This window comes from Mytilus edulis, chromosome 8, assembly GCF_963676685.1.
Source record: "Mytilus edulis chromosome 8, xbMytEdul2.2, whole genome shotgun sequence".
NCBI classification, from domain to species: domain Eukaryota; kingdom Metazoa; phylum Mollusca; class Bivalvia; order Mytilida; family Mytilidae; genus Mytilus; species Mytilus edulis.
The window spans coordinates 46,835,702-46,856,767 of NC_092351.1; the positions used below are offsets into that span (position 1 = coordinate 46,835,702).

At 31.5% G+C, this 21,066-nt stretch overlaps 1 protein-coding gene across 1 annotated transcript; it reads left to right on the top strand.

Moving 5' to 3' along the window:
- Positions 1-1,474: 1,474 nt before the first annotated feature.
- On the top strand, positions 1,475-11,283 carry LOC139484136 (fibropellin-3-like). Its single transcript, XM_071267863.1, has 7 exons — positions 1,475-1,571; positions 1,988-2,101; positions 2,866-2,979; positions 3,750-3,863; positions 5,052-5,165; positions 6,724-6,923; positions 11,194-11,283. The coding sequence occupies exons 1-7, from the start codon at positions 1,475-1,477 to the stop codon at positions 11,281-11,283; spliced, it is 843 nt and encodes a 280-aa protein (XP_071123964.1).
- Positions 11,284-21,066: the final 9,783 nt, after the last annotated feature.

The following is a 21,066-nucleotide window of genomic DNA, read 5'->3' on the forward strand; positions in this document are numbered from 1 at the left end:
CTCTTTCACTTTGTTGAAGCTTTAGTTATAGCATTGTTAAACCAATTTGTTAAGGTTTTTATTGTATATTGTGACCATGCAGTTGTTATGGATTTTATATTCTATACATATATATGTTTCAATAATATACGGTAAGCTTGTGCTAATCTTAATTATTTCGGGGAAAAACAAATATACCTAATTTTAAATGGTTTCAAAAAATCGACATGTTTCGAAATCGCGAAATAAACAGACTATTTGAAAGGAGTTTATAATCACATCTAAAATTCTTAAATTCCACAAAAAGGAGATTTCTTAAAGAAAATAAATTCTGCCATAGAGGTAACATGTTTCTCGTGTATAATCTGTCAAAGTACAAACTTTAGGACACATCTTGAGAATATTTGACAATTGTACACAGTACAGTTTTTCCTAAATTTTAAAGCAGTGTAATATGTGATCAAGGTCATATAGTTCAATTTATTCTGCAAACAAAATTAGTGAATATGAAACAATGATTTACTGATATAAGTATTATATTCCTCTAATGCGAAATTTTTAAATACGAAAACTAGAAACACCAATACACAGTTTAATGGAATAACATCAATAATCTTAAAATTTCAATTTTAGGCCTGGAACAAACTATTTGTCACATGGATACAGACACCATATCATGTGCCTTAAATTCGGTCATGACAATAACTAATTCAACGTATGGGAGAAATGATGGAACAACGTGCGCCGATGGCCATGGTCCATACTCCAGTGGTTTTCTTTGCACCATCGACTCAACAGATTGGGTCGCACAAATATGTCAGAACAAGCAGACCTGTTCCTTTGAACCAAGATCCATTGGTATTGACCCATGCCCAAATAAATATAAATACATGACAGTTTCATACACATGTTCAGGTAAACAATTGAGCGTAATATATTTCTGTCTATATAATCCTAGTGCAACTTCTTAAACAACATTCATGAAAGGACATACAATCTATTTGATGAAAGTACCCCAAAAAACAACACAGTCACTTAAAACTGATGGGTGAATCAACGATTAACTGATTTATATTTAATAAATATACGATTGATAGCATTTAAGATTCTCTGAAAACAAAACATTTCGTGGATACACGATTACAGTATTTCTTGTCGTTTTCACATGCTTCTGTCTAAGAGTTATAACAGACACGTTATATGACAACATGGTTCATTCATTTGATAAAAGACAATGCATAGATGTTCGTGTTCCAATATACTTTTAAGAATAATCTTCAAAAATCCAAACACAATACTTTTTATCTACTAAAAGTATACCGGCATTATTGAAAAATGAATCAATGATCAACAATATCGAACTGAAATTCATTTCTAGCAAAATTTCGTATTTTGCAAAAAGACAAAAATATTCACCTCAAAGAAGGTAAAATGCAATATTCAAACGCATAATATCTTATATGACATGCTAGAATATCAGTATGATCGATAAAAAATGAAAATTAAAAGAGCTTTGAAATTAGATCAAACTCCATTGAAGACATGTTTTGATATGCGACAAATTGCATATAAGAGTAACGACGAGAATGAAGGTGAAAAGCCACAACTTTCCTATAAAAGAAACAAAACTTTAATGCTTTGTTTTGAAGTTACTTGTTAAAAGTTTGAATTTCATGACGATGTGTTTCTTCTAGAATACATCAACTTGGTGTTGGCTTATAAGTAAACATGTTTATCGAAACTTTTGACTGCTGAACACAATTTTGACTGTTATGCTTATGCAAAATATGTTCAACACAAAGATATGATACGGGTAAAAGAAAATTGTACATACATGTTCACACAAATCATTCGTGTCATTGTTTTGTTTTTAAAATCCATTGTACAGTCGGAATCTTTTCAGGTCAACAAGAACATCCCAACTACCAACAACGGATAGTACTATTTATATCTGACAATTGTCGTTTCATGTATCAACTTAGTTTCATCATATACATTTTAATTTTAGATGTTGACGAGTGTGCTTCACTTCCATGTAAAAATGGTGGAACATGTGCAGATATGGTCAATGGATATATTTGTACCTGTAACTTGGGATACACGGGACTTCAATGTGAAGAAAGTATGCAATATATTTAGAATAAAATGAAAGTATATGCTTGCGCTGATTGTGCTTGAAATCATAATTTATATTGTTCCAAGTATTTTTATTTGTGGTATTTATTGAAGAAGTATATCGAATAGAATTCGAATTGTCTCATTTAAATTAAAAAAAAAAGCCGAAGAAGGGTTGTTTAGGTGTTTTCCATGGTAAACCTCCCGACAACAAACATGATCATATGGATCTATAAATAAATAGAAATATGAGCGATAGAGGGCATCGTTATTTGATGTCCTTTAATGAAATAAAACAATATTACAAATACCATTGAAATGCATGATAAACCTCTCCGCAGTATACATGATCATATAAATGTATATATAAATAAAAAAAACCGGAGTAATACATGCAATTGAGGGGCGTTTGGTGTCCTTTAGATTTAAAATTTATTACAAATAACGTGGAATAATGACGACGTACAAACCTCTTTGAATTTTAAAAGTTTTCATTGAAATATTATGGGGTCATTGGGTACATGTTTGTATGTAGTTAAAATCATCATCTTATAGGTATTTTAAGTTTTATATCAATATTATACACATTTTTCTAGGATGAACATGATATTTGTAGAGGGTGTTTTTTTTCTCTTGGATTTTGGAAAGTATTATGCATTTAATATTATAATGAAATAACACGAATAACGTTGAATGCAGCGTAATGTTTTAAACACATTTCAAAACATATTTTTTTCTGAATGTATAAGAAAATGGCTACTTCATTTTTAGATATTGACGAATGCGCTTCAACTCCGTGTCAAAATGGTGGAACATGTGCAGATTTGATCAATAGATACACTTGCACTTGTGATTCAGGATACAAAGGAATTCTCTGTGACGAAAGTAAGTGAAACCTAAAAAAAATACATTCCAGGAAAAATCTTGTTGAAGTGTTTATTACAAAAGCGCACCATTGACTTTCAGTTCAATTTTTAAATAATGAATGCAATTTTGCAGCTAATTAATATGTAATTAAAATAACACACGTCACTCGGTGGTTTACTCGGATTTTTTTTAAAGTCATTCAATCAATTTTATTCTTAAAATGAAAATATAGGTTGCGGTCTAACAACTTCATTTAACACCTGCGAGTATGAGAAAGAAAAGTGCATCGAGTTTTCAAGTGCTTAAGATAGACGAATTTTCAATGATCATGTTATGTTTCTACATTTATAATCCGGTAGTTTTCAATAAGTGGGTATTTCAAAAAGAATATAATATTGAAATATATGGAATGAGCTATATATCAATTGGTAGGTTTTGGCTGAGTAGTAGTAGTTATACATTTGTCACATCAAGTTCACTGCAAGAGCACATTCTAAATGCATGTGACTGAAGTTCGATTTTATGTCAATCTCGACTTCACGTATCGATCGAATCAATGGATGCACTAGTGACTGTGTAATTTTTGATATTAGGAAAATTGATAAATTGAAATGCCGAGGAATATTTGGAACTTAGAATTTATAGATTTACGTGTCTGAAGCAATTTATTAAATAACAATATTACAATTAATAATTTACACTAAAGACGTCACAATCGTAGTGTTCCTTGGTCTTTTAATCAATTATTACTATGTACATCAAGTTCAATGCTCAAATATATTTTGTAGATATTGATGAATGCGCATCAAGTCCATGTCAGCATGGCGGAATATGTACAGATGGAATCAATGGATACATGTGTACCTGTGTCCAAGGATACTCAGGAAGTAACTGTGAAGAAAGTAAGTATATTGCATAACAAATGTTCTATCAGTTTTGGATGTGTTTGATCCCGTGTACTTAAGCAAAATGCACTGTTTTAATATAATTGATCACATACTATGTGATTAACACATCTTTGTTATCACGTATGTTGTATTTTTATTGTAAGACACTTCTTTTGTTTTTGATTGCATTTTGAAATGCCATGCAGTTACACAGCTACTTTTGCATAGGTACTATTTCTGTACTAAAAATATGTAGTATTGGAAATTTACTTTTAATATATAGTACTACAGTATTTCTTTACTTTAAAATTATTGTAATATTTAGGTACTTGTATTTTACAGTACTTGATTTGTACTGAATATTTTGTTACAGAAATAATACAATATTCCATGTTTGAAAATCATATTTTTAAGAGATTTGAAATAGAAAAACTTTCAAAATGCTGAAAATGTAACTATAGTAACCAAACATATGTAGTACCTAAATGTCAAGTACAAATTAAGTACTGTAAAATACAGGTACATAAATATTACAATAATTTTTTAACAAAATAGTACTGAATATTAAAAGTAAATTTTCAATACCACAGATATTTTGTACAGAAATAGTACCTATGCATAAGCAGCTGTGTAGTATCTAGGAAATCCGATAATCCACGAGTAAATATGTAAGAATCTGTTTATCTAATAATTGAAAACTAAATGTGATTTTTTGTAAAACAAAAACAAAAAACCTTCGATTGCCTTTTAACATTCCACGAAGTTGTCAATTTCATCAACACCTATGATTCATCCAGTTAGCTAAAAAGGTTATGACCCTTAAATTAATCAAATGATCTACTGAGATCACAGGTAACCACACGTTGATACAACGAATTATACAATGGGTTCGGAAAGGGATACATGTCCATAGCATTAGATAAATTCATGTATCCAATGTATTACAATATGCACTACATTTACTATCTGATCAATCGACAGATATATCAAATTAATCAAGCATATAGGAAAAATGATTTGACTCAAATATTAAAGGCATATCCACTGACAATTTGTAGATCATTAATTATCCTCATGCTTAAATTAGTTTAAATAAATTCAAAACTTAGCTGTAAGACGTACCAATCGAAGTCACTGTGCTGCAATCTTTTTTAACAAAAACTATAATTCCTTTATCATATTCAATTTACAACTACAACTTAGATTATGATGAATGCAGTTCCAATCCATGTCAGCATGATGGTACCTGTACAGATTTAATAAATGGATACACGTGTAACTGTTATATCGCATATAAGGGAAATAACTGTGAAGAAAGTAAGTGAAGTAATCTATAAACGCCTTTGCAATGTATTGGAGTTTCGAGTTACTTCAATAAATGCCATGCCTCATTTGTCAAGGCCATTTGTTTTCTTGTCTTGTCTTTCACTTTTGCTAATGGGCTTGTCTTTTTATGCCGTTTTGTGTTTCTTTGATACATAATATTTTTGTAGTGATGAAGATTATAACATAATGAATGGTGTACCCCATTTTTGACCTATGATGTATGTTTGTTTTGTTGACACATCTCAATTTTATGTAGTTAGATGCTACTATCATACAAAGCAGCGATTTAGCTTGCTATATAACCAGCTATATATTCCACAACTGTCTGACAACGCCGTAGCTAAAAAACAAAACAAAAACAATTAAACAGACAAACTATTATACACAAATACAACATAGAAAAACAAAGACTAAGCAGCACGAATCCCATCAAAAAACGAGGGGTGACCTCAGATACTCCGGAAGGACTAACAGATCTTGAAAAACTCAGGATTTTCTTATTCCAGACATAGATTACCATAGCCGAATTTTGCACAACTTTTTGGAATTTTGAATCCTCAATGCTCTTAAACTTTGTACTTGTTTGGCTTCATAAATATTTCGATATGAGCGTCACTGATGAGTCTAATGTAGACGAGACGCGCGTCTGGCGCACTAAATTATAATCCTGGTACCTTTGATAACTACTTTCAACACGTGTTGAGTTCATGTTTGTACAAACCCATTAGGTACGAATGCTATTTATTGAAAATTTGCGATTATTAATGTATTAACCTTCAAAAAATACTATTAGTTAAGATATTAACATTAGTATCAAGGAACGAATTTTGAAATGTTAAGTCTTTTGCAACTGATTTTGACAGTTTGTTCTTATGTTGTGTTATACATTTTACAACATTGTCTCAGATTAAGGGGAGGGTTGAGCGTCTACAAATATGTTTAACCCCGCCAAAATCTTAATGTGCCTATCAAAATTCAGAGTTATGTAGTTCAGTGGTTGTCGTTTGATCACATCTGTTTTGCGTTGTTTTCTTATGATTTAGTCTGTTATTTCTCAACTGAATTATTCAATGTTTCCATGTCGGGCCCTTATAGCTGACTATAAGATTATGATTTTTTCTCATTGTTAAACTCCTGCGGTTGTCTTTATATTAACATTTGGTTTCATTTAATATATATAGTCAACGCCTTCTTGCGTGTCTTATATATTGTTTCCATTATGCTGATCGTTGATTCTTAATTTGTTTTGGTAATACATTTACGTTTTGGTCTTGTTTGTAATAATAACTCTTCGAAGTATGTTTAAATTCTGTTGCCTTGATAATCCAAAAACAAAAACAACAGTTTAGTCAAATTACTGGACATCTGCATGATATGGTGCAGTAAATATGCATCGGTTACTATATATCTATATACACTTTTTAATTATATTTAGTTAAAATTTATAATTTAAAAAAATGTTATGATGAGGTGAAAAATGCAAATTTGGTTTCCCTTTTTACTTATTATTTGTTCGATAAAGTTAATTATATATTTTTTTTCTTTTAAGGTAATGATTTATTTGATGTGAATTATAAACTGACGGAACACACAAGTACCTATGTGTATATAAAGGTAATCCTCCTGACGTCACGATTGAATTGTGCCAGAAGTTGTACTTTAAATCATGATTGCTACGGTTTCAAATACAATGCTACTGACAAAAAATGTCAGATGATTTCAGCAAGTTCAACAAGTCATTTTGGAATAGTAAACTATTATATTAAACATTTTTAACTTAGATATATTAGTCAATAAAACATATGATTTTAAATCAATATGTATGAGCTAAGCTCATTTCGATGATCGTTAGTGGTTAAATTTGTCAGAATTTGTGTATTGTTAAGTATTGTTTGTTTGATTTCTTTTCATTTTTAGCCAGGTTATGTCAGTTTACTTTAGACTAATGCGTTTAAATGTTCCTCTGGTATCTTCTGGTACCTATAATACCATTTACTACTGTAACATTAATTCTCGTTATGTGTGTTCCAGTTTTAAAACAAAAATGGAGATTTTTTCTCGAAAATATTACAATTCTTTATTAGTTTGACAATAGTTGTATGTTGACATGAATATCAATAAGATGGTAATTTTTATTTCCTATTAACAAAACTTTTTTTTTACACTTCTTCGAAAAACTAAGGTTTTGTTATCCAAGGCATTGATTACCGTATCCGTATTTGGCACAACTTTTTGGAATTTTCTATCCTCAATGCACTTTAACTTTTTACTTGTTTTTTTCTTACTCGATTTATACTTTTCCTGAATTTTTTTAATTTGATCAACGTATTGTCCATTTGACTTTAGTTTGCCATTTGTCAACATTTGATTATAACGTGTAAATGTTTTGCCTTCCTCTTAAACTCCTATCGTGTCTGTATAGTTGTACGTTGTAATTAAGCATTTTGTATCAACGGTCTGGTTTAGTAGTTAGCCATTTAACATGTTTAAAGCACTCATGACCTGGTATACTAAATATTGACGAAAGTATTACACTAACAAGCCGCCTACACAAAACCAATAACAACAACATAAAAGGAAAGTGTATGTCACTGCCGTACAACATGTACAAGCAGGAAGTTCAGCTAGCTTTAAAAAAGATGGTATCCGCCGTTTGATATTAAAATGCTGTACATAGTCAGCCACTTGACAATTGATTTCCATTCGTTTGATTTATATGAGATTTTGATTGTACCATTTGATTAGAATCTTTCTGATTAGTATGTTCCTTGGTAGTTTTGTTCTGTTTTTGTTTACCCAATAAAATTTATTCTTCGAATTACAGACTTCACGTGATAGCAATTACATAGAAAGGATACAATTAATAGAATTATGAATACTAGTTACATAGTTATAAGTACAATGAACAGTGTATTTCATAGAAAGAGCAGATTACATTCTTTATGTACAGTAGTTGTCGTTTGTTTATGTAATATATACGTGTTTCTCGTTTCTCGTTTTGTTTATATAGATTAGACCGTTGGTTTTCCCGTTTAAATGGTTTTACACTAGTAATTATGGGGTCCTTTATAGCTTGTTGTTCGGTGTCAGCCAAGGCTCCGTGTTGAAGGCCGTACTTTAACCTATAATGGTTTACTTTTTAAATTGTTATTTGTATGGAGAGTTGTCTCAATGGCACTCACACCACATCTTCCTATATCTATTTATGATAACGATGTTGTAGAAGGGATATTCCTGACAGTTATGGGATATATTTTGGTTCTTTTAGATGATAATATTTCTTGTTTTTACAATTACATATCTTACGTTAGTGGCACTTTGAACCAGTTGATATTGCTTTACCTACGCGTTTAGATAAAATATCAATACTTCATATTTTACTCTGATACAGAACACTAAATCTGCCCTTACATTAACATTCTTTTCGTTATTTATCCGTTTCAATAAGAATTGTAATGATTTGGCTATTTACCACTATTTTTTTTAAATGTTTTCGTTCATAAAGTTTTCAAATGATTATCATTTGAAATAAAAAAAAAAAGGAAATACTTGAATATTCAAATAATGTCAGCAATGTCAAGTGGAAAAATCTGTGATTTTTTCTGAATGAAAAAGATTCGAATGGATAATTTCTCCCCAATAAATCGAATATTAATATTTTTATCACTATCAGCACAATCAAAATAAAATATTAAATTCCATTAAATACAATAGATTCTAATTAGAATGTATTATTTTACGTTAATATAAAAACACCAATACATGGTAATTTCAAATTTCAGATGTCTATCCAAATTATCTTCAATCTTTTGTAATTTGATCTCAAGTCAATAGATGAACTAGTGTTCAACATTTTTAACAAATATTGAGTAACTGTCTATTCTAAAGGTAGGGTTATTTAGATGTGAATACTTATAAATTCCAAAAGACCTTCAACACGGAACCTAAGAATTTTTCAAATTGCAATTGTATTAACGTATTGGAATTTTCTACATTCCAAACTAAAATACAAATTGAAAGAGCTGATCCTTCATTGTTTCGTTAAAAAAGGACCAAGTTGAACTTAGATACAGGTATCTTGACTGATAAAAGGAAAAGTCATATTTCATGAGATTCAACCGATATCTAAAAGTACAATCAAGCTGAAATGCGTTCTTTTGTTCTATGTTTTGACTTCTTGATTCTTTACTCATGTGTAGGTGACTTTATACAGAAGATTTTGCGAAAGAATGAACAGACGATAAACTCATATCGTATAGTCAGGTAAAAACGGAACCGACATTAAACATATGAAACAATCCAAATGAGAAAAGTAATGGCCTGATTTGTTACTAAACGGTTTACGACAACAACTTGTATGATATACCTGATGTATTGTGTCAAAATAGCAAGTCGACGAATCTGTTTCTACTTCTGTAAGTCACACTATTTCCTCAGTTTTTCCTAAAATCAAAACCAAAGATCTCAAGATACTGGTTTTGCAAGCTAAGCTGGTGTTTTGACTGTTTAAAAACCACCAGGTGATCAAACGAGCCTAGATTATTTGAACATCGTTAATTAACTGTTGTTATTCGTGTATTGTTGAATTTTTAATATTGGATCTTTTTAATAAACAATGTACAGTGAAACCTGTTTTAACCAAAACTCTTCGGGACTAAAACTTGTATTCGGTTTTGGCCGATATTTAGTTTTACCAGGTTCAAAATGCATACAAATTGATATGACAGTGCATAAGAACATGTTTGGTTTATAAAGGTTTTTTCGTCCACCCGAGGGTATCACCAGCCCAGTAGTCAACACTTCGCTGTTGACATGAATATCAATAATGTGGTCATTTTTATAAATTTCCTGTTTACAAAGCTTTGAAATTTTCGAAAAACTAAGGATTTTCTTATCCCAGGCAAAGATTACCTTAGCCGTATTTGGCACAACTTTTTGGAATTTTGGATCCTCAATGCTCGTCAACTTTGTACTTGTTTGGCTTTATAAATATTTTGATATGAGCGTCACTGAAGAGTCTTATGTAGACGAAACGCGCGTCTGGCGTACTAAATTATAATCCTGGTACCTTTGATAACTATTTACACCACTGGGTCGATGCCACTGCTGGTGGACGTTTCGTCCCCGAGGGTATCACTAGCCCAGTAGTCAACACTTCGGTGTTGACATGAATATCAATAATGTGGTCATTTTTATAAATTTCCTGTTAACAAAGCTTTGAAATTTTCGAAAAACTAAGTATTTTCTTATCCCAGGCAGAGATTACTTTAGCCATATTTGGCACAACTTTTTGGAATTTTGGATCCTCAATGCTCTTCAACTTTGTACTTGTTTGGCTTTATAAATATTTTGATATGAGTGTCACTGATGAGTCTTATGTAGACAAAACGCGCATCTGGCGTACTAAATTATAATCCTGGTACCTTTGATAACTATTTACACCACTGGGTCGATGCCACTGATGGTGGACGATTCTTCCCCGAGGGTATCACCAGCCCAGTAGTGAACACTTCGGTGTTGACATGAATATCAATAATGTGGTCATTTTTATAAATTTCCTGTTTACAAAGCTGTGAAATTTTCGAAAAACTAAGGATTTTCTTATCCCAGGCATAGATTACCTTAGCCGTATTTGGCACAACTTTTTGGAATTTTGGATCCTCAATGCTCTTCAACTTTGTACTTGTTTGGCTTTATAAATATTTTGATATGAGCGTCACTAATGAGTCTTATGTAAACGAAACGCGCGTCTGGCGTACTAAATTATAATCCTGGTACCTTTGATATCTATTTTGGGTTTATGAAGGATTCGATTTAGCCAGGTTTCACTGTATATTTAATACACGGTATTTGATAATCGTACACTTTCTTTGTCATCAACAAATGATAGAACAATTTACCCACTACTTAATGTACAATCTATCTGTTATCTCAAGTTCGATGACATAAATGGCTCCTAAATGTGGCATAGAAATATTGGGAGTAAATGTTATTTTGAAAATATAATTCATATTTTTAGTATTTTGAGATGTTAGACAAAGCGTCTCTGTGGTCATCTCATGGTGTGTTTGATACAAAACTAAAGCAGTTTATTATTAACTGGCATTGATAGTTTTATAAACATGTATTAACTATATGATATAAATGTCATATCACCAAACGTGCACCTACATGAGCAACAGGACGGTACCACATGTGTATCAGGATCTTTATATATTCGGTTTTGTGGTGTAGCTCAGTTTTCAATTTCTATGTTGTGATTTTTAACTTTTGTCTGAATCTTTTTGTTAGTTTTCTTCTTGTTTTCCCCATGGCCTTGTTAGTTATTTTTCGATTTTTGATTTTGCATATCCTTTTTGAACCGTTCGCTAGTCTTGAAGAAAAAGTCGGCTTTTTGATAAATTCGTTTATATGATATGATATGAATTTACAATTATTTTATAAAACATAAAATTCCTCCCATCTTTAATTGCAAAAGCAAAATTTATCACCATGTCATTGGATTTTGAAACATGTACATGTATTTCCTAACAATGTAAGAAATAAATTAAACAAATGATGATGAAAATGACATCAACGATAATATATAGTCAAATGAATGTATCATATGAATAAATAAAAAAACAAACAACATATAATTTATCTTATCTTTAATTACAAAAGCCGAAAACATATTTGCAAGTAAATTAATCTCAATATGTTTTCATGTATGTCCCCACAAAGTAAAATCAAATATTAAACAAAATAATAATGTAAATGGCCTTACTTATTTTGCCTAATGAATGTAAATATATGTTTTTAAAAGCTACCAATGAACACTCTAAACCACATTTTCCCATTATAACAGTAGCATACGTGTAGATAGATGCATGTAAAACAAACGTAATCCGTTTAAAACGAGTATCCTTCAAAATGATTTTTAAAAGAAAAGAAAACCATGGTCTGAATTTATTTATACAACATCATGTTGAATCATGAAGTCCAACATCTCTCTTCCTTTATTTCTTTGTATTTGTCAAGTTAAGATCACTGCGACGAGTATTCCTTTTCCATGTCCTTCAGTTCTTCTATGTTAGTCTAAACAAAATGAAATGGGTTATTGAAAAATATACAGAATTATTAGCTTGTATTATTTTCAAAAAAATATAATAAAAACTAAATCGGCTTCCATTATCTATTTTACCAAAGTGACACACATTCAATTATGTATGCTTCGTTTAAAATTTACATTAATTTCTTTACAAATGTTTTATATACTAAAAACATTTTATCTGAATGGTACGAATAATTCACCTTTAAGTCCTGTCAAATCAAAGAAAGAAGTGTTGTTTCAAGTAAATAAAAATCAAGAAAGACACACGGTTTATAATTTAAATATTCTAACTTATATAATTTGCATATCTGCAAATATTTGAATTGGATTGGTTCATCAGAAGTTTTTCACTTGTTTTACACTTTGTAAAACCAAGTTACCGTAACTACGTTCAGTGTGATCTATCATCCAATTAGTGAGTGATTCGCCCCATTTTACAAATCAATAACCACTAGAAAACATGTGTTTAATCCTATATTACTACTACACCAGATGTGCGTTCTGTCAACATAAGACACATAAACGGCGCTCGAATAAAATCTATTAGATGACCGAATAAAACAAATCCAAAATGTATAGCTCAATACAGCTAAAGCAATACATGTCTTTAAACAATAAAATGTCTAATGTTTCTACGGGTACGATGAAACTTTAAAGCCAAACTATTGTTTGATTGATATAATTTAGTACATATTTTTAGGAATGTCTATCAAACAAATTCCAAAACTTCAAAATCTATAATAAATAAAACTCCATTTAAATCTAAACGGTCAAGACAGACATTAGTGGAGCACACATCGTGGAATTTTCAAAACATCGTGCATTGAAGCGAAATAAAATCAACAACCAAAAAGAGACAAAACTGCAATAGAAAACAAAGCTTTGTTTTTAACGTCGCAACATTTGATTTTAAAGCTTTCTTGTAACACTTTTAAAAATATATAAAAAAAAGACATATTTTTTGTACATTGGATTTACTAAAGGTTTTTACAGACATACCTGCGGTTTATATAATTATAATATTTGTATGAAATGCGGTTTAAAAAATTAGAATACATCTTATTGTTAAGCGCTTAAATAGCATCTGGGTAACGGACAAGGTCGGTTCTTTTTTATTTTATGTTTTTAACATTATACCTGATTTCGTGTCTGTGCCTCCGTCATGTTTGCAAGATTCTGTAAACAGACAGATATAGAAAACAAGAAGATGAATTATAGATATACACATATTATAAACATGTTATTTTTCTTCAAATAGAAATAATTTACTGACAGATATAAAGCATACCAAAGGTCAATAACAATTGTCAAGATTTTTCCTTCACTTTAAGCTAAATATTTGATACATGTTTTTATTATAATGCTGTCATTACTTTCCAACTCATATTGTTAACTAGCTATATAATTGAATTTGGAATCAATAATATGTATTCATCAAGCGGTTCAAATGTTTATATTTCAACAGTCGTAAAAATCATATCAATGCTAATAATTTATTGTCTGGAGGATGAATTCTTTCTTTATGTCATACGTTTCAAATTGGTATGAAAATAACCTAATAGTAATAAGTTATTAGCTCCGCTGCCTCTTGTATAGTTAACATTATTGCTACATATTGTCCGACTGCATTGATTGCGTAGTAACAAATTTACAAAATGCACAAAATTTATCAAATTATTTATGTTTTAACTATGATATGTCCATGTATGAACTGGTTATCATTAATTTTCATCTCAAAATCTTAAACATGTAAATTTTATGGTGTGTTGATTTGCTAAACCTATTTCATGTTCTTTGAAAAAGACATCACCATCATCTAATGCCATCTATTTGATGTATAATTGACTGATATGGAATAGCACTCCTTTCAGCTTACTAGACCGAAGTTTATATTTTAAGCTTTACTTTCAGATTAAAAATGTAATGTTATCTATTTGTGTGTCAACATAAGGCACTAAACACAAAAATTGAAAACAAATGTATATATCTAGAATAACAAATATTATACTATGAACGGGGTCTTGTTTGAATACATCCCTAATGTAACAACATAGTGAATTTACTAAACGATGTTAACTGCATCCTTATATTGGTGCCTTTTAGTGACAACTTGTTTAACTCTTTTTTTCCCGAAATCTTTATCGAGTAACTCGCTCCTTCCTCGGCAACCTGGGTTATGGTTTATGATTTTAATAGTCGATTGCAATCGGTCTCATATCTTACATTGATCATATTTTATTTGGAATGCTTACATACTCTACACGTGTACTGTAAGTACCTAATGCGCTTGAACATCTATATTTTAGAATAATAAAACATAAACTAATTGGTCATTTTAAAACAGACTGTTGACATTGCCAAATTATCAATATATGCTTTTGTTTACTTTTTATGTTTGTATTCCATTGCTGTTCACCTATAAGACCTTTTATGTGTATATTCAATCTATACATTGTACGTAAATTATTATTTTACATAACGATCTAAAACATGCAAAACCCTCATATAAAACATCGTTTACTATAATGTATACATTATAAATATGATCAAGATCCGCAAAAAGATATTATGACACATACGTTTCTAACTTAAAAAAGAGGGACGAAAGATACAAAAGGGACAGTCAAACTCATAAATCTAAAACAAACTGACAACGCCATGGCTAAAAATGAAAAAGACAAACAAACAACAGCACACACGACACAACATAGAAAACTAAAGAATAAACAACATGAAAATATTAAAACATGAACATCACTCGTTTCAAAAACATAAAAAAAACATGTTTAGTTGATTGCGTTCAAATATGGGTGAACACCATAACAATGACACATCAATGTCGGTTTCCTCAAACTAAATATAACATGTACCTGGACAATCTCCTAAGTGACATTGTGATAATTCAGTGGCATTACCAATACAGTATAGTCCGCCGTCAGAATGCAAAGGGCTATCACACATTCTAATTCTATATTCTGTACCACTTCCACATGTCACGGAACATGTTGTAGACCAAGAGCCCCACTGACCATCAACTGAAATGCAAATATTATAAGAGGAATTCGGAACCATTTTAGACCAATATTTATTTTGTTTGCATTTATGCATTTTTGATAAACGCTTTTCAACAATATATTTAAAAAAATTATTAAACAGCTACCTGACATCTATATTTCCATTTCAATGGGGTATATTCATGTTAATTTTATTGATCGTCAAAGGCTATTTTACCACCATGGACAAAACATAATTTGTAACTAGACACTCGTAGAACCTTCAGACCATCATCCATGCAAATATCATTACACTGCAGACATATTTGTAATTAACTTTTCAAATCGTAAATTCGTAACAACTTCCATGGAACGTCGAAATTTAAACTGATACGTGTGTTTATTACAACTGCATATTGTGAACTGACTATCGTTTTTATTAAGCAGTAAAATTTTTCATAGGAACATTCAAAACTTTAAAATGTATTTTAAGTATAATTATGATGACTCCTTTATTCTACAAATCGCGAATCAGCATCTGGCCATTGAGTAAACTAATCTTTTGGTTGACATTATAGATAAAAAAAATATGATTAATTAGAGATTTGATGGAGAAGTCTGGTCAGAATGCTAAGCAGGTGACAATTTTTCTTCATTTAAGAGTCACAACCGCCAAATTGCCTCATCGATATTTTGAACCCTCTAAAAAACTATGACTAATAAAATTGAGAATGGAAATGGGGAATGTGTCAAAGAGACAACAACCCGACCAAATAAAAAACAACAGCAGAGGGTCACCAACAGGTCTTCAATGTAGCGAGAAATTCCCGCACCCGGAGGTGTACTTCAGCTGGCCCCTAAACAAATATATACTAGTCCAGTGATAATGAACGCCATACTAATTTCCAAATTGTACACAAGAAACTAAAATTAAAATAATACAAGACTAACAAAGGCCAGAGGCTCCTGACTTGGGACAGGCGCAAAAATGCGGCGGGGTTAAACATGTTTGTGAGATCTCAACCCTCCCCCTATACCTCTAAACAATGTAGAAAAGTAAACGTATAACAATACGCACATTAAAATTCAGTTCAAGAGAAGTCCGAGTCTGATGTCAGAAGATGTAACCAAAAAAAATAAACAAAATGACAATAATACATAAATAACAACAGACTACTAGCAGTTAACTGACATGCCAGCTCCAGACTTTAATTAAACTGACTGAAAGATTATGATTTCATCATATGAACATCAGGCACAATCCTTCCCGTTAGGGGTTTAGTATCATACCATCATAACATATATGAGAAGAACATAACCCGTGTCATGCCAACAACTGTTTTTAGAATAAATGTGTTTAGTTCCGATGCAAAGACCTTATCAGTGACTCAATATTAACGCCAACATATGCAATCTTTAATGACTTGACAACAGTATCGTAATTATATCCCTTCTTAATAAGTCTATTCAAAGGTTTTGTAAGTTTCTGAGGTGAATACTGACACCTTTGTGCTTTATAAAGAATATTACCATAAAAAATTGGATGTGAATGCACATATTTAAGTGTAGAATATAAATAGAGACCTGACGGTTGCTATACGTACTTGTGATGTATTGACAACCCACTCTGCTTTAGAACTCGATTTATTCGTCTATTACTGGTGTCGTTAATACATTTATGGAATGTGTCTTGATATCTGAATTTTTCTCCCCCATTTGTATGGATGAAATATGTTTTCGTTATTATAAACGAGGGGTCCATTTACTCTTTTGCAGGCTTATATTTAAAGATCTTCTGCGTTTATTTTATTTTATTCCAGTACTCTCACGCAATTGAAAATAAAATAACAAAAAAATACCCATTGACAATTTAAAACGGAAAATCCCCTATCAAATGACAAAATCGAAAGCTCAAACACATCAAACGGATTGAAATTAACTATTATACTCCTGATTTAGTTCAGGCATTTCCTACATGTCCCATGTAAACAATGGTGGATTAAAGCTAGTATAAAAATTTCCAAGAAACTAATATTTCAACTCTGTAACGCAAAGCATTCTAAAATGATTCGGGTAAAATGTAAAAGAAACTTACTTCCTCGGGGAAAGCTGACCTAAGGTTGATTTTGAGTTCCTTTTTTGGTTATATAGCTCTTCAACTTTTTTTCTGTTCCTATGCAAGCTTGGCTTTCAAATATTCGACTTGAAATGTTTATCAAGAAAAGAACACAAGCAATTTATAATGTGTGTTTTTAATAGACCATGAAATCTCATCTTCCTATTCGATACCAATAATCATACATATGTTAGGCATGAAGAATGTACTAGCTATATAGTGATCTCTTTCATTCATAACGACATTCCGATCTGCAAACTAAGGCGATGTACATTTATTGATTAATAGCTCACGTCGAAAAAACAACTGAAAGATTTCACAATAATATCTTTATGCCATCGTCAATGTATTAATTCTATTTTCAGACTGATCTACTGCGGTAAAGTATGTACGGTTCATAAATTTTGCTTGTTGTGAAATAAGATATATTTAGTTCACATTCAGAATGTTTAGTATCTTAAGATTACCTGTACAACATTCAATACTCTGTAATATATCAAAAGATACCGACTAGAACGGGAAAGATTGACAACACACATATATTAGATCTTCTATACTAAACAAAACAACAGAAAACAAACTCTCCACAAAAAATAGATTTACTCAAATCCATAGCATGCAGCTTTCAAGTAACAATCCTTATATAAAAGTAATACGTACAAGAATTCTAGTAACACAGTATCTTTAAACGTATCGGTTACGATAGTTGAAATTTGGTTATTTTTTAAGTTTCTGAAAAAAAAGTTGTTAATATTTAGCCAGTATTACACTTTTCAAATTCATTGAGCACAACACGCTATTATCCCTATTAGACCGGAAGTTATATTCATCCTGAATGCCCAGTGCATGAATGTCCAAACACTTTAAATTAAAATTTAACGTGTAATAATAGTGGAAAAATGTTAGAAACCAAACTGGAAGATGTACAACTTTATAATGTTGACCACGAACATATTATTTTAGTGACCCACTAGATACAAATTATACTTCAAATTTATTTAATAAAACTCTTGTTTTTGATACATTCAGTTGGAAATAACACCCCTTCAATCAAATTTGAGGTGTCATGCATTTTATTCGTAAAAATCGACAACTCAAACACACGAAACGAAATGATTAAAATTTGAATAAATAATCTTCATACAAAAACAAGTTATAATTCATTTTAAAACGAGGGGTCCATTTACTCTTTTGCAGGCTTATATTTAAAGATCAATCGAAATTGCATCGTTTGCCAATATGTCGCAGTTTGACGTCGTGAAATACAACTTAAAACGTTGACTGAGCACTGTTGACAGACAACGAGGTCCTGGCATGCTTCCAGTAGATCTGTTATCAAGGAATACTAGATATTATCCATACATGCACTGATCTCAATGACACAAGATCTTTAAACAGGCCTACTGGTATAGTTGAAATTTGATTTCCACCTAATTCTCTGGAAATAAATCAAGAATTAACATAATTAATGAATCCTCTGCAGATCGCTTGTGGTATTTCTCAACATTAACTACATTATATTGTTGTAACATTAAAATCTGTAATTGTGATTTACTAAAAGAGGGACGAAAGATACCAAAGGGACAGTCAAACTCATAAATCTAAAACAAACTGACAACGCCATGGCTAAAAATTAAAAAGACAAACAGAAAAACAATAGTACACACGACACAACATAGAAAACTAAAGAATAAACAACACGAACCCCACCAAAAACCAGGGGTGATCTCAGGTGCTCCGGAAGAGTAACCAGATCCTGCTCCACATGTGGCACCCGTCGTGTTGCTTATGTGATTACAAATCCGGTAAATAGTCTAATTCGGTAGGTCATATTCATGAAAGGGAAGGGGATTGTAGTTACGACGTAAGGAACATATCCGATATCATTTGTGAAACGGTTATTCCATAACGGTCAACCAACTCGTGATGGCGTCCGTAAAATTTACGAAGGGATGATTTCAACTTCACCATTTGGAATTCTTGGTTTAATAGCTTCCGTGTGAGCAGCAAACCTCTATCAAGAAAATCATGATAGGAAATGCAAGCACGGGAATGTCGTATCAATTGGGAGATATATACCCCGTATGCAGGTGCTGCTGGAATGTTGCTACTTAGAAATGGAAAGTTCACAATTGGAAAGCTGAAATCATCTCTTTTGTCGTAAAGTTTTGTTTTCAACCGACCCTCATTGTCAATTTCTAGATGTAAGTCAAGATATGAAGCCGACTTAACTGTATCTGTAGTATCCTTTATCTTTAGTTCGATTGGATAGATGCGTTCCACATAGTCACCAAATTTGAATTGTTTAGTGAAAGAACATCATCTATATAGCGGAAAGTAGAGTTAAAGGATATTGCTAACTTCTTATCTTTCTTCCTAAGAAGTTACTGCATGAAGTCAGCCTCATAATAATAAAGAAACAAGTCGGCGAGTAGAGGGGCACAGTTTGTTCCCATTGGAATGCGGACAGTCTGTTGAAAAACACGTCCTCCGAACGTTACAAATATGTTGTCAATCAAGAAATCAAGCATCTTGATAATATCAGTTTCAGAGAATTTTTTGTTTGAATCAGAGTGATTCTTTACAAAGTAGGATTTATCCCTCCCTAAGACAAGATACTTGTATCTACGTTGGCCATTCATTTTTATGAAGCAAAGTAATACCAACTCTTTCAATTTGTCTTTTAGTTTGGAATATGGAATACTTGTGTAAAGAGTAGAAAAGTCAAATGTTTTAATACTGTTACAAGATGAACGAGAGTTCGATTGTATGTACTCTAAAAGATCTTTTGAATTTTTAAGTATCCACATCTGATTCACGCCATCTCTAGAATAGGCAGTTTCACAATGACTTTGAAGCCCGTCTTTGATTGCTGATAAAATAGATGTTAATAATTTGGAAAGAGGTTTCGTGGAGCAACTGGAAGACCCAGCAATATACCGTTGTTTGTAAGGACACTTATGTAGTTTAGGTATCCAATACAGTGATGGAAGATCCAGTTCTTCATCTTTGGTTGAAATTCCAAAGGAACATATAACAGACCTATGATTATCCAGGATTTCCTCTTTGGTAAGTGTCGTGAGGGTATATGTTGAGTTTCCAAGTGAATTGTCAATACCTAATTCGTTTATCAAGCAGTTGACGTAATGACTTTTACACACAAAAACGATGTTATTTGGGGCTTTATCTGCGGCGACAACAACATATTTGTCATGGAGGTCGGATAGGTGTTTTGCAACATTTGGGTCTTTAAAGATTGACGTAGCATGAGCATTGATGGACCTATTCAGTTTCTTAATTCTGATTTGTATCAACGACCTCACTGCCTTAATCCATTCGGAAAGAGTGTCTACGTATTCCTTCTCACGCTTAGCCCATTGCCTGGCATAATCCTCGACTGAATCCATCAAAATTTTAAAGTTGTATTTCCAATTGATGGATTTAGTCTGACGATATTTGGGACCTTTCGATAACACATTTCGTAGAGAAGTGTTATTAACAATGTTAAGGTCACCGGTAATAACGTGGCCAGCAGGATTATATGTGAATTTGGAACTAGCACAAGTGCAATCAGGAGGTTTAGACTTGAAGTCGTCAATATCGAGATCCTGCAAAACGCGTTTTTAATTGAAAATTTTAGTTGCAATAGGTTTGGTATAGGTATTAGAAATTATTGGTACAGACTGGTCT

Bases quoted from the DNA above. Each gene is read 5' to 3' on its own strand.
- LOC139484136 (XM_071267863.1), top strand. From the start codon at position 1,475: ATGAAAATTAAAAGAGCTTTGAAATTAGATCAAACTCCATTGAAGACA. The intron at 2,102-2,865 runs GTATGCAATATA...CTTCATTTTTAG, and splicing joins GGGACTTCAATGTGAAGAAA to ATATTGACGAATGCGCTTCA. The intron at 2,980-3,749 runs GTAAGTGAAACC...TATATTTTGTAG, and splicing joins AGGAATTCTCTGTGACGAAA to ATATTGATGAATGCGCATCA.